The sequence below is a fragment of the Setaria italica genome, chromosome V, assembly GCF_000263155.2.
Source record: "Setaria italica strain Yugu1 chromosome V, Setaria_italica_v2.0, whole genome shotgun sequence".
Taxonomy (NCBI): Eukaryota; Viridiplantae; Streptophyta; class Magnoliopsida; order Poales; family Poaceae; genus Setaria; species Setaria italica.
The window spans coordinates 6,295,756-6,309,978 of record NC_028454.1 but is presented as its reverse complement, the minus strand read 5'-3'; the positions used below and the strand labels follow the sequence as shown (position 1 = coordinate 6,309,978).

At 48.7% G+C, this 14,223-nt stretch overlaps 2 protein-coding genes across 2 annotated transcripts; both read right to left on the bottom strand.

Annotated features, from left to right (window-relative positions):
• Positions 1-1,577: 1,577 nt before the first annotated feature.
• LOC101784596 lies at positions 1,578-4,601 on the bottom strand. Its single transcript, XM_004967907.3, has 5 exons — positions 4,335-4,601; positions 3,198-3,943; positions 2,914-3,090; positions 2,727-2,818; positions 1,578-2,604 (listed from the first exon to the last, which is right to left on the bottom strand). The coding sequence occupies exons 2-5, from the start codon at positions 3,906-3,908 to the stop codon at positions 1,872-1,874; spliced, it is 1,713 nt and encodes a 570-aa protein (XP_004967964.1). The 5' UTR covers positions 3,909-3,943; positions 4,335-4,601; the 3' UTR covers positions 1,578-1,871.
• Positions 4,602-7,392: 2,791 nt separating this feature from the next.
• LOC101784195 (transcription factor bHLH168) lies at positions 7,393-10,624 on the bottom strand. The gene is made up of 2 exons (XM_004967906.3): positions 10,236-10,624; positions 7,393-8,277 (listed from the first exon to the last, which is right to left on the bottom strand). The coding sequence occupies exons 1-2, from the start codon at positions 10,473-10,475 to the stop codon at positions 7,858-7,860; spliced, it is 660 nt and encodes a 219-aa protein (XP_004967963.1). The 5' UTR covers positions 10,476-10,624; the 3' UTR covers positions 7,393-7,857.
• Between the last annotated feature and the right edge of the window lie 3,599 nt (positions 10,625-14,223).

Below are 14,223 nucleotides of genomic sequence, written 5' to 3'. Positions count from 1 at the left end.
TGATTACGCGGCTGCGTGTGGGGCCCAGCCGTCCCTCCGTTTGCTTCGCTTCTCGCCTCGCCTCCCCTCCCCTTTTGCGTGCCAGCCAGAGACACGCCGCCGGAACGTGCCGTGCCGAAAGAGCTTCGGCGATCGTGCGGCTCGCCTGTTCTAGCATATGGATGCCATGTGGGTCCGAGGTTCTTCCGGCCCACATGTCAGACACGCGATGGGAGTTGCCGGTGGTGCATGTGTCATGTGTGGAGGGGGGAAAGTGGGGGAACCGAGCCGCGACGTGGGAGGAGCGCTACATTCGGGGAAAGTATATTCCGCTCCATACTGGTGTTTGTGGGGCCCAGGGTTCCTTAAAAACGAAATATTGCTAGATCGTTCATACAGCTGGTGTACCACGTATGCTGCTTACCTGGCGGCATTATGGCCAGTAAAATGCTTGCTGAGGTGGCGTGTGATGGCTGACCTGGCGGCTGCGTGCTGGACGCCCTGGACCGAACCCCGCGGTGGTCCTAGTTTCGTGTTCCCAAACATTTCTTTGTCTGGTCTGGTGAGCTCACCCGGGTTATCTCGTGAACTCAACTCAAGGAAGCACCCATCGCCTTCTCCTTCCCTTTGAGAGGCACCACCTATAACTCCTGAGGAACTGCAAAGAGGAACATCTTCCATTCTTCCTCTTTTTTTTTTGTTTGAGCAGGGAAGGAAAGGATAACTTGGACACAATAACTACACAATGCTGTGTATCTGTCAAAGTGTCAATAGATTCAGCGACAGAACCTTTCGAAATTCCTAACGTTGTATTCGATTGGAAAATCGTGCATCCTTTTTGTTACAAGTTGCTCATCTTCTCTAGGCCCTAGCAAAATGCTCCAACTCTAGCGAGCTCAGTTGAGAAGGGGATTCGGAATTTAGGGAGATTCGTGGCCTTCTTTTTTTCAGCTGTAGAGCGATCGCCAAAGAAACCGTACTTTGGTGGTGGGGGTGAGCACCATCGAAGTAGTTCTCGTGGAGGCGGGTAGCCATGGCAGCCACCGAAGAGAGAAGTGGGGATAAGAGCGCTCGTGAGAAATGAAGAAGATGGGTGCTAAGGAGAGCGGCACCAAGGAGAAATAAGCGCAAATGCAAGTGCTGTTCCAGGCATTACTGCATTGGTGGTGCCAGTGGTCGGAACAGACGGAGGCGATGGTCGATTTGGATAGGAAATTAGGAATGGATGAGGTTGAAAACATGCGTGGGTGAGTCTAGGCGATTAATCAAAATCTAATTTAGCAGACTTTAAAATTTCGACATGGGATTTTGTGGCCGGAGCAAAGTTGATTGCACAATAACCGTGACACTCCCACAGTCCTACTTTTAAAGCTGTTTGCAACAGCACTGCTCCCTCCATCCCACAAAGAGTGTTCATTTAGCCTTCAAAATTTATCCCATGTTTATATAATTTTCAGACAATCCAATAAAAATCCTTGTAATATCTTCTGACACAATTAACAATTAACGAATCGATTATTTACTCCCACCATTGATGCTCGAGCCAGACTCGCTAAATAAGGAAAGCTAATAGGTCCGACAATTACTACAATCGTGCATGCATAATTAATTCTACTCGATAATCCGAGTACTTCGAATTTTTAACATTACTCTTGTCTACAATTCAAAAGAAGTGATAAGAATGAGTAATAACTAACGCACAATCAATACTGTGATTTCAGTACAGCACCTGCTCTGCGGCTGATCAGGCAGTTGTCGGTCATCCTATTCCTACTTCAAGAACACTTGGAACAATCTTATTCCGTAAAAAATGTTCACCGTCTACAGGTTCTACCACAACAAACTACCGTTTCTAGAAGAATCAGAGCAACACTGATTAAACTAGCAGGGCATCAAGGGTTCTTCGCCTTTATCCTGAGCTTCCGTGCAATGGCAGCAGCTCTCGGGTGTGCCGGTTTCCTGCCGCTGCTGTCGCCGCCGCTCTGCTCCATCTCCACCCAGTTGATCACCCGCAGCATCAGCGCCTGCGGGCAGCTGCAGCTGCTCTGCTTCCGCCCGTCTCCCGTGGCCGATGCCTTGCTCTTCTTCAACCCGGTCTCCAGCGCGGCCTCCAAGAACTCCATGAACCAGCTCCCCGCCTCGGCCAGTATTTGCTTCGCCAGCTTCAGCGAGGAGCCCAGAGCAGAGTGGGCAGTGGCAGTGGCGATGGCAGATGGAGGAGCAGAAGAGGACGATCTCTTCTCGTCGCCACCGTCTTCGCCGATCTTGTCCATGGCGAGGCACTTTCTGCTGGCACTCGAGCTCCGGACGGTCTTGCCGCCGCCGTCGTCCTGCCTCGGATCCAACGTGCCGGGCGCGAACGACACGGACTTGGACACGCCGCTGCCGCCACCGCCGATGCCTCTCCGCCGCACGACTGACCTGTTCTGGGCTATCTCCTGCAGGACCGGCGGCGCGTCCTCGGGCTGCTCGTCGCTCGCCACGGCAGCGGCCATCGAGGTGGCCGCCTGGATCGCCTCAATGTCGGTGACTGCCTGCACGGCCTCCTGGTGGAAGCTGAGAAAGCTGTCGAAGCAGGAGCCCGGCGTGTCCGGTCTCGCCGTCTTGCTCAGTTCAGAGAAGATCCTGCAATGTTGTTCAGCAACAGCAACGGATATCGTCAGATCAAGCTTTGGTCACCACATTCATCCAGCACTGCATTGTACACACGCAATCACTATCTGATCGCCACGAGAAATCACACGTACTTGTAGATCCTGACCACGTTGTCAGTGGCAGAGGCATTGCGCAGCGCCTCAAGAGCGGCCTTCTGCGCGTGCTCCCTCTGCTCAATGGCGTCCTGAACACAGCATAAAGAAACCAGTTCAGACAAAGACAAACATGACTCGATTCCATGGCAACGGGGTGCTACGTTGCTGCTCGATCTGATCATACCTTTCCAAGTAAACTGAGCTTCCCTGGCACCGGCACACGAGCAACCGTTGACGGTCTCTTCTTGGAGGACGTCGCCGAGCTGCCGAGCTCATCATCTGAAGGAGGCGAGGAGGGCTCTTCCTCCTTCGCCACTCTCCTCGTCGCCCGCGAGGCTGTACAGCTCACTGAGCTCTTCTCCTACACGGCATTGCAGCTCACTATCAGAAATCAAGATTGAATTTCACGTCTGAAAGTAATCAAATGCGCAATTTGCCCCCAACATTTTCAGTTGAGATTGACCGTACAGTGGGGAACGGGCTCTTGGGGATCCTGGGATGCTGGTCCCTGTCTGCTACGAAGCTCTTGCTCCTGGTTAGCAGTCTGGGCAGCACGCTGCTGCTCTTCCTCACCGACGCAGAGCTCAGCGCCGGCGACGCCGCGACGCCCCGCTCCCTCACAGGCGTCGCCGCGACCCCGCGCTCCCTCACAGGTGTCGCCGCGCCCACCCGCTCCCTGACCGGCGTCGACATGGCCGGGCGCTCCTTGACCGGCGTCTTTTCGGCGTCGAAGTTGAGCGTGGTGGGCTTGATGCTGGCGTTCTGCTCGGGGCCCCAGGACCCCCTGCGCGGCGCGGCAGATTTGGCCCTGGCGGCCGGGTCGGGCGTGCCGACGACGAGCGGGTGGCGGCCCGGGAGCGGCTTGGCGCCGACGATGACGGGGACCGGGGAGGCCGGGTCGAGGCGGTCGACGTGGACGAACTGGCCGAGGTGGAGCTTGTTGGAGAGGACGAGGTCGGCCTGCGCCAGCGGGAGCGTGGCGTAGATGGAGTGCGAGGCGTCGGAGACCTTGACGTAGAACTTGCCGTGCTTGGGGAACAGGTCCTTCTCGTCCAGCTCCGCCGGCACGATGTCCGTCACCTGCAGCACCGCCGTCCGGTGCTCGCCCACGGGCTTGGCGGCACCGGTCTTCATGCCGTCCAGGAGCTTGAGGAGGACGCCGGAAGACAGCGTCGTCATGTTTGAACTTTTGATCCGCGGCCGGCAGTCTCAACCTGGTGGTGGAAATCGATTAATCAGAACTCGAGAGAGAAATTAGAATCACAGCACATCTAGTTTCAGTTGATTGCAAAAAGAATTCCCCACGCGAACGCTGTTCTTGGCGAAATCGAACAGGGGGATTTTTTCCCCATTGCCACAAACAAGAGCAAGAATTTCAGTTTTGAGGTATCGTAGATCAAACGGAACTGCCCGATCGAATCGGAGCCAATTTTGCACCGAAAGAACTAGAATCGCGAGAATTCGACTCAAGGAAATCTGCCAGGACAGAATCAATCTTTGGAATCAAGAAGAACCCAGGCAAGGAATTATGAAAGACAAACCCCAAGAATCGGACCGACGGAACTGAGAAGCGATCCGAAAGCAGCGAGGAGAGATTGAGCTTACCTGGGGCGTGGGAAAGACAAGAAGGGAGCGCTCTCCCGGTGGCTGACGGCAAGCAATCGACCGATCGATCTCCAAGAAAATCCCAGGCGCGAGCGAGTGGTGGGTTAAGTGCGATCAAGCTGGGCGAGATGAACTTTGAGCTGTTTGTCCTGTCGCGGGTTTAGCAGCTGGGTTTGGTTGCGCCGCACTCGCCCCAACGGTAATCTACGAGGAGGGGGGAGGAGCGCGAGGTGAGAGAAGAGGAGGTGGGAAAGGGGGAGATCACGTGACATTTGGAACGTTGGCGAGCCCAACGGTCGACTGGGGTTGAGTGGAGGAGCGGTCCAGAAACGGGGCTGGGTTGGGTAGGGGCGCCGCCCCGCCGCTGCCTGCTGTTGCATTTTTGCTTTTGCGAAATGACGAAGCTACCCACGCCACGTCAGACAGTTTTAGTTCTCATAGGGAGCCACGTCGGACAGAAATATAGGTGTCCTCAAAAAACAACTGGATAAAGTGATGAAAAATAATACAAAATTCTGATAACGTAAACCAAGTAACAAGAAGTTGTTCTTGACTCCTTACAGTGTAACGGATAGCCAAAAGCAACTGTTAGTGAAAGAGATGGGACAACACGTGTTATATGAAGGGGATATGAGCTACTATCATTGATGGCTACCATGCACAGTATAACGCTATTGGGCCTGTTCGCTTCAGCTTATTTAGCCGGCTTATCAACCACCAAACAGTGTTTTCCTCTCACAACAAATCAGTCGTTTCAACTTTTCAGCCGGCTTATAAGTTGAAGCGAACGGACCCATTGTATGACTCTCCCTCACCAAACGAGTTCTTTCTTACCCACGCTCACATGGCTTAAATCACCTACTATGCACTCGTCATAGATTTGCTTACGTGAGTTCTATTTTCCCATCAACAATTGTGGCTCCATGCTTGAGCGTCTGTTGTCATCACACATTATGGCTCCATGATTGGAAGTTATGGGATCCGATCATCCATGTGTAACGAGATTTTGCATATTGGTAGGAGTCATAACCCATTCGCTATTCAAAGCGCATAGAGACAAACAAAATGTACCAAAATTGCCTTGGCGTGTAATTTGATGATACTGAAATGGGAGATTGGAAGTGCAAACTGGGTTTTTCCAAAAAAAAAAAGTGCAATCCGCAGCGAGGCTTTGTTTTTTGTTTTGTTTTTTTCGAGGAAGCGAGGCTTTGATTTGCGGGCCGCGTCCAGTCACGTCAACTGGGCCTGAGCGTGAGCGTGACTACGCGCTGCCCCGGTCTGTCTGTCTGGCTGGTCTGGCTGGTCACCAGCTTACCATTTCCTCCTCCATGCTGGGCTACACGTTCCAGTCAGTACACCCCTTGTTTGCAAGGGTGGGCTGGGTTGGGCCGAGTTGGGTGTGTGAGCCGAGCTTACACAAACAACTTCGTTTTACTCTCAAGATTTTTTTGGATATGGGCTTTTGGCCCCTTTTCTCTTGCTTACATCTTCCTCTAGTTGGGCCAAACGTCCGTACAAGGATCTGTTTGGAATGCAGGAATGCAAAATAGAGGAATGGGAGAAAATGTACGAACAAGATGCGGTGAAAAATGAAAAATTACAGGATGTCAAAACATAGGAATGGAAACTTTACGCTATTTGGATCGCAGGAAAATATAATAAGACCCTATCAGTGCTCATGAAACAAAATCCCACCATATCCATTTTAATTAAGCTAGATTTCCACGTTGATAAATGAGATTCTAGTTCCTTCCTTTTTTTTTCCCTCTCTTCCTATCGTTTCTTTCTTAATCCTCCATCCCCATCATTTTCTGTTTCTACGGCTCGCACACGCTATTCACTTGACCATAGAAGCAATGACAAGAGAATGCTAGCCTTAAGCCAAAGACTTTGGCAACAATAGTACGTGAAGTATTTTTTTTTTGATAATCACAACTGTGAAAGTGTTGGATGCAGCAATGACAGCTTCTAGCAAGTTGCAGGCAGCGCCAGCACAACGAATCACTCACAGGAAATTTTCCTTTAGGTTCTGGTGGATGCTTTTCTCCCTACGTTTTGTGGAGGAACAAGAGCCTTTCCTTTGGAATGTGAATCAACTTTCCTCCATTCCAAACAACAAAATGACAAAACTTTTCTAAGGAATGCATTCCTTTGTTTTCCTATGAAAATCCTCCATTCCAAACACACCCTAAGTTTATTTAACCTTTGGAGCTCGGAGTTTTAAGCCCAATCTCGGCCTATAGACATTTGGAGGACAGAAAGTCAACACATCATTCGTTTCTGTGCTCGTGGTCTTCACAACATTTGCTCCATTCCCCTATCTCTATCGCTCCCTGCCTCCCTCCATGGCTCCACCCAAACATGACAAAATTTGTCTAAAGAAAGCGAACGAAGTTATGCAAGTAGCAAAGTCGATTATTGTTTTCAAGAGTTCACACTATATGTATCAGGTATTGTTGTTTATTATTAGCACATCAGGCGCCTTTGGCACAAAAATAAATAAAATAAAATAAAATAGATTAGCACATCAGGCACGTGGTTATTAACTTATATACACAAGAGACAAGACTGCCTGAGAAGAGAGAGATACTAGGGATGGGACACGGCGGGTAGCTCGGTTTCCTGCTCGTGCACGGCGGCTGCAAAAAGGTCCACCGGCCAGGCGACGACCTACCGCTGCGTGAAGACGACGAACTAAGCAGCACGTGGGTACACAAAAAATGCTTGGAAGCTTTTTTTTTTTAAAAGTATAAAATATGCGTTTAATTTGGAAAAATGTTAGTGAAAGTGAAAGCGTGAAACAACTGCACGCGTTGTGATGATGGTTAGGCAGCTGATTTACCCAAGGAAAAGACAAGTGTAAGCTCAATCATGAAAGTTTTGTCCTGTCCCTCTCGATCAGGTAAAGGAAGCTACGGCGGCTACCGACCCAAAATACAGGCAGGGGTCACTGACTCGTTGTTACGGTTCCAGACTTATTACATTAATCAGCACGGAACCCCTTTTCGATGAACGAGGTCGAGCGCCGATCCGTGGAATGTATAACCTGCACTCACAATTTCTTCATCAGAATCGTCTCACATGATATGCACTCATGATTTCAAACATCTGAACTCGTCTAGTTCGGCAGCACGGTCACGGGCCCAAACGAGCTCAAGCTTGTGTTACATTACATTAGCTCCAGAAAATGCTGCAACATGCAGGGCATCCAATTCCATGGTAAGTATCAGTAGTCCAGGAAGCTGAAAGCCTGAAACAGCCCCAGAACAGAGCCAAGATGCATGCTGCATGCACTGTAGTAGAGCACCGGCCGTTTCTAAGAGCTGAAAAAACCAAAAAACAAAAAGCAGTCTGCTTGCTTGCTCCTACATATGCACAACTGCAAAGAAACCAAGCTTCCCTTTCCATGGATCAGCCGGTTTATGGTTCCCTCTGCTACCTCGCACTCCGTCCGTCCTGACCTCGCCTACTACTCTAATACAGTCTTCCTTAGTACTGTCGCTGATCCTGAGGTCATTCATCATCAGACGAGGAGCAGCAGGTCCTGCAGCCTCTCGGAGACCCTGGCGGCGTCGAGCCCGATCCGCGGGCTGAGCGCCTGCGAGTGGACGGTGTAGAAGATTTTGTCCCCGACGACGGAGAAGCTGGCGCTGACGACCTCGGCGCCCTCCTGCTCCAGCACCGTGATCACCTCGTGCAGCTTGAACGGCCGCTCGGCCTCGCTGATGAGCACCACGTCCAGCGTCCCGTCCTGGTACCGCACCTCGATCACCGGCATCCGCACGCCGCCGGCACCGCCCCCCACAGGCGCGGCGGCAGCGCCGGCGCCCCCTTTGCCGCCGCCGCGGCCCTCCTTCCTACGCTTCAGCGCCTCGATCCGCTCCTTGAGCTGCTTGATGTACGCCGCCGCGCTGTCCAGCTGATCCAGCTGCGTCACCGTGTCCTGCGACAAACCCAACATACATTACCGTCAGTGACAACGATCCATTCACCCTTGCGAAAATCGGGTAAAATTAAAAAACTGCCGGTAAACGGATGTACTCCACTAATTTTCTGTTTCCATTTTTGCCCCAGCAATGGAGCACGTGGTGCGGGTGCTAAACTGTAAAAGCAGCCGCCGCGTCAGCGTCCAGCTACAGCTCATCCGACGGCGACTGTAGTTTTCCCTTGCGCACATGGCACGTTGGCACTCATTAAGGCCTGGTTTGGTTCCGGTGGCTTATTTTTAGCACCCGTCATATCGAATGTTTAGATACTAATTAGGAGTAATATAGACTAATTACAAAACCAATTGCACAAATGGACGCTAATTTGCGAGATGAATCTATTAAGCCTAATTAGTTCATGATTTGACAATGCGTTGCTACAATAAACATTTGCTAATGATGGATTAATTAGGTTTAATAGATTCATCTCGTCGTTTAACCTCCACTTACGTAATGGGTTTTGTAAATAGTCTACGTTTAATACTCCTAATTAGTATCTAAACATTCGATGTAACACATGTTAAAAATAAGTAAAGGAACCAAACGCCCGTCCATCCCAATCGCATGATGGCGCGGTAGGTGGCTTGGCGAGCTTGGAAACTCTGAATTATTGGGGAGTTGAGAAGAGCAGAACAGAGCAGAGCACGGAGGAGGCACAGACAAAAGTGATCTGTGGTGGGGTTGAGCCCAAGCCCTTTTGCCGGCTGAAGGATCGTTAAAAAAGAATCCGTTTTATTTGTGATGTAGTAGCACTCACTACAATAATCAGTGGAGTGGGGTATTATCCGATCGAAGAATCTGGTGATAGCAGCTTTGTATTGCCCACGAGTTCGTCGGAACCCAGCACGTGCCTATAAACTACTGAGACGTGACGTGTGACCCCGGAGCAACCGCGTCGCTGTCACGGGCAGGCCACCGATGGGCGGGCCCCGCCCCTCGTGGCGGCGACAGCGAGGAGGAGGGGGAGGAGACGCCAATGGATCGGATTGAATCCATGGCAGTTTGGCACGTGGGTGAACGAACAGAGAGCTCAGCGTTGGACGTGGGTGGGGCTAGGCTAGCGTTCTTCTGTGCGTTTTTCAGAAGAAAACGTGACTGCCCCGGTGGCTCGGGCTTTGGCTCGATGCGATGCCCGGGCCTGTCCGGGAGGGGGCAGGAATCACAGAAAGGAGCGGACAGCTCCACTGATCCAATCAGATCCAATCAAATCGAATCGGTGTGGCGATCACTCACTGAACCAGCACTGCTGCTTTATCTGTACTCAAACAATGAGCATCGGCCCCTTTTCATACCCTTTTTGTTTTACACACGTAGGCTATGATTTGATGTAATAAGTGTTTTCTACTCTCTGCCAAAAAAAAAATCAATTCTTGGCTTACTTTTGCAGTTACAAACACGAATGGCTTTGTCTCTTTTTTTTTTCCACCTATGAAGATTGATACAAATAGGTAATAGCGGATGGACTTAATTAGCAGTTGAAAGTTGAAGCATCCGATTGCTATTAAGAGAATTTAAACAACCCGTGGTAAGCTCCAGTCTTCAGGGGGGCACCGAATGCGACGTGACGAGAATTTTAACTGACCCAGTGGACTTGAGGTGAACGAGGACGTTTTACTGTGCACTCGTTCTCTAACCCTGTTAGCTGTCAGCAATTGATGTACACCACGCTTCAGTGATTTTTGTTTGTCCTTGTTACTATTTTTAACACAGATTTAGTACTGTTCAGTTGGCTTCTTGTTCTTCTCCATTTTTTTTTTCATTTTTGGCTAATATAATGCGTTTTGGGACATCAAACTAGTTCTAAATCTGGACACGGACGCAGCACACGTCGTGTTTCGGGATGAATCGAGGACGCCATTGACTCATTAAATCTGCTGTATCGGATTAAAGAGGAGGAGCGAGGGGGTTAATTTACCTTGTTGGGATTGGACGCCGATGCGGCCGCCTCCGAGAGCAGGGAGGCGTGCCTGGCGGCGGGCGGGATGAGGGAGGAGAGCTTGAGGCAGAGGCCCTTCATGTGCAGCCGCCGGTTCTTCTCCACGTCCTTCCTCTCCAGCTTGCACCCCCCGCCGCCGCCGCTGCTGTGCGTGTTCCCCTCCCCCGCGGCCGTGGCGCCAGCCGAGCTGCCCCCGCTGCTCTGCCTCCGGCTCTTCATCTCGATCTCGACGGGTTCAGTGTCTCCTCAGCTCAGTTCGCTGCTCCTCCGGCCGGCGCACAGCCTCGAGTCTCGAGACAGGATGCGCAGCGTCTGATAAACTGAGCTATGGAGTCCGAGCTGGTTGTCTTGGCCAGAGCTGTGGCTTGGCTGCTCATTTATACAGGAGGGAGGCGTGGGGTGCGGGGCGGGGCCGGGCGGATGAGAGATGAGATGGATGGGGGTGGACGGAGGAAGGAGACGAGGAGAAGAGGGCGATCCGCGCCGCCCACCGGCGCACCTACGGCGCGGATGGGCGCGCGCGCTTGGCGGTCAACTCGGCAGGAAAGGGCCGGTCGCGTCCCCGGGTGCGCGTTATCGTGTGGGGCCCGCGGGGAGCACTGTTGCTACTGCACGTTGCGGCACTGCTACGTGTGCCCGTGTTGCTTTCCGCGATGCGGCTGGGGAAATTCGCTTTGTTTTTTTTTTGGGAGATGGAATGGATGGGATCTCGGCGGAGTTGTCGCCGGGGAGGTTGGGGAATCGGAGCATTGATTGATGGATGAGAGCGATGATACGCACAGACGCACAGTGGAAACCGCGGTTTCAGGGAAGACCGGCTCCGGGGCTTTCACGCGCTGACCAGCTTTTTATTTTATTTTTTGTAAGGCTAATCCCAGTAAGAGTTTCATAGATATTTCGTGCATATTAAATACGGTGACACATCAACATATGTGATGACATGGCATGATAATTATGAAGTGAGAGAGGGAAGGAGTTTCATCAGGATGAAACTGTGTATACACTGTTTCCAAGACTATGAAAACTATTGAAACTTGCATTGGGGGCTATAGAGTTTCATTTCATCTAACCATATCCAATCACATGCGTCACAATTAAATATCATGGGCATCCTATGAAATCGTGAAATGAAACTGTGCACTGGGACTCCCTGTTTCATTCATGAGAATACACCTCATGGGATGATGTGGCATCCTTGGAAACAGTGCAATGAAACCTTGCCCTGGGACTAGCCTAAGAGGTCTCAGCAGGCGGTCAATCTGCATGGCTCGTCATGTTTATGCAGCGCCAAGCGAGGACGGGACACGGGTGATATTGGGATTTCCATGAACGCTAACCGCCCAATCTTATCTTATCTAGTATTCCCTCCGTTCCAAACTGTAGATCGTTTTGACTTTTCTAAGTTCATAAATATTATTATAAGCCTAGATATAGTGAATATTTAAATGCATAATAACACCTATGACAATCAAAACGGCATATAATTTGGAACGGAGGGAGTAGTTGATTGCTCAAAATATGGAAGCCACAATCATCCATCGGCGGATATTAGGAATCCACTCACCCAGTTCTTACCCCTGCTTTGGAGTATAATTGTAATTTTTTTCTTATTTTTTCAACTTAGTGAATTTGCCCTCACTATTCACAAGCCAATGCAATTTTGCCCTTAATCAATAGACAAAACATGGGCAAATACGCAAAGATCAAGAACAAAATCGCATTGACTTCTGAATAGTTAAGATCAAAATCACAAAGTTAAAAGAACGAGAGTAAAAATATAATTGCACTTCAAAGTAAGATTAAAAAGCTATCTAGTTAATTTTAATTCTAATTGATCTAAACATGTCTAGCTACTTCCTAATTAACAACTCAGCTCGACAGTCTTTTAGTCGAAAAATATAACTTACCTAGAAGGTCTCTGACTAACAGTATCAGTAAGTATATGTAATATTTTCAAAACAAATATAATAATATATTAAATGGAAAGAGCATATTATGAAACTATTTTTTATAATGAACGTGCTGGTTCTGTTGGTTTTCTTTTGATGCTACTCTTTACACTGCTTATTACTCTATCCTACCTACATGTTCCTTTTCGAGCTTCCTACCGTACGTGTCACATCAGTCACACTCAACGCCCGTGCGAATTAGTGCCACTAGTACTTGTTTAATGCGCCATTATCATGTTGCTTTTGTCTTCTCAGCGCCATCTCTGAGTCTGGGATAATAACAATAGCTGGATAAGCTAGTTGACAAAGAGATTCATGTTCGATGGAGCAAGTTGGTGAAATACATTATACTGGAATTTAGAAGTAATCAAAAGATGGACCCTTTTTATTGGTGTTCCTAGTGGAATCCAAAATGACAGTGAGAACTCCACCTTTGAGGATATATTCTTCTTTAAACCCTCTTTCTTTTTTTAGTTTATTTCACTTGGAGGGGCGTGATGATTTGCATACATAGCTCATTTGACATGTGTTATGTATCATTTCTTGTGATTGCATCTTCTCGTGGCCTAGAAAACAAGCCAAGTCGTAGCGTACTAGCGTGCTATATGCTTGTAGCCTTGTAGGATTGTAGATTTGTATCTCATTCGGTACAAAGCTAATTAGCTCGTCAGTGGCCTGCCACGTGTACATGCTTGACATTAACTCCATTTCAAATTATAAATTATTTTAACTTTTCTAAATTATTAAGCATCTAGATATAAAATATGTACCTCTAAATGTATAATAAAATTTACTAATCTAATAAATTCAAAACGAACTTGAAAAAACGGACTACAGCTCATGTGACGTAGCTAATCACCAAGGGCAGTTGCAGTACGTGTTGTCAGAGACGCAAAGGGCTAATATTTTGGCATTATGTATCCTGCCAGATCGAATTCGTCCATCATCAAAAGGCGCGTCTGCAACGCCCGACGAACCGCGTAGACGCGTGTCACGATCCAAGTAACAGTGTAAAAAGCAATCACTGCTATGCTGAGGGGCCCACCAGTATCAAGTACGGTATGCCGTGGATGCTTTTGACTTTGGATGGAAGGAGAGGGAGGAGAGAATACAATAACGCAAGCAAGCGCAATACTATACGACAATTTTGTAGCGTCAACGATCGATTGTTGTAGAAGCTCAAATTAATAGTCACGCGTTTTTCTTGCATTCACACTTTGCTCCGTTTTCCTTTCTTGAGCGAGATGATTCTCCCGGCACACAGGTGGGACAGGCCTACTAGGGTATCGATAATTTTTACACTATTCGTTTTAACTTTTTTAACATAATTTTCCTAGTAATTTAGGACAGAGTGAACAATATAACAAGAGTCGGTAGGATCAAGTCGTACAAACTATTGAAGAAAAGTGCATATGTCACGTGACAAGCTTACGCAACAATTTAAAATATATTAGCTCCAAGTGCGCCTGAGGCAGGATGTGTTTAGAACAGACAAATTAAGTTTAATAATAGGTTGTCTTAAACGTCATATATCTAGAGGAAATAAAGAATGTATCAGTGAATAAAGAAAACAAAGTAATGGATTGATGACAAGCTAGGATCCACGAGACAACTCAGCACGCGTGTCTGCTCATGCCGTAGATATCTGTTCCTTATGTACTCACTCCGTTGTCGATCGTTTTAGTTTTTCTATAGATATATATGCACATAGAAATTGCTAAAACGACCTACAATTTAGAATAGAAGGAAAATATGTCAACTTACAGTTTAGGTAGGCACCTATTATACTTTGAGACTGTTCAGACTATAGGCTGCTTGTTGCCATCCACAGCACGCCACACCTAGGTACCCGTGCCACAGCACAATATGTCGTACTACAGTTAGGGGGCGTCTGGTTCCCTTTGCTTATTTTTAGCAAGTGTCACATCAAATGTTTAGATACTAATTAGGAGTATTAAACGTAGGCTATTTACAAAACCCATTACATAAGTGGAGGCTAAACGGCGAGACGAACCTAT

What these genes read in the sequence shown, in the direction of transcription:
- LOC101784596 (XM_004967907.3), bottom strand. Translation starts at nt 3,908, where the DNA reads ATGACGACGCTGTCTTCCGGCGTCCTCCTCAAGCTCCTGGACGGCATG. An exon ending in CCAAGAGCCCGTTCCCCACT is followed by an intron (nt 3,091 to 3,197) that starts GTACGGTCAATC and finishes AATGCCGTGTAG; the next exon opens with GAGAAGAGCTCAGTGAGCTG. An exon ending in AACGTGGTCAGGATCTACAA is followed by an intron (nt 2,605 to 2,726) that starts GTACGTGTGATT and finishes ACAACATTGCAG; the next exon opens with GATCTTCTCTGAACTGAGCA.
- LOC101784195 (XM_004967906.3), bottom strand. Translation starts at nt 10,475, where the DNA reads ATGAAGAGCCGGAGGCAGAGCAGCGGGGGCAGCTCGGCTGGCGCCACG. An exon ending in CGGCGTCCAATCCCAACAAG is followed by an intron (nt 8,278 to 10,235) that starts GTAAATTAACCC and finishes GGTTTGTCGCAG; the next exon opens with GACACGGTGACGCAGCTGGA.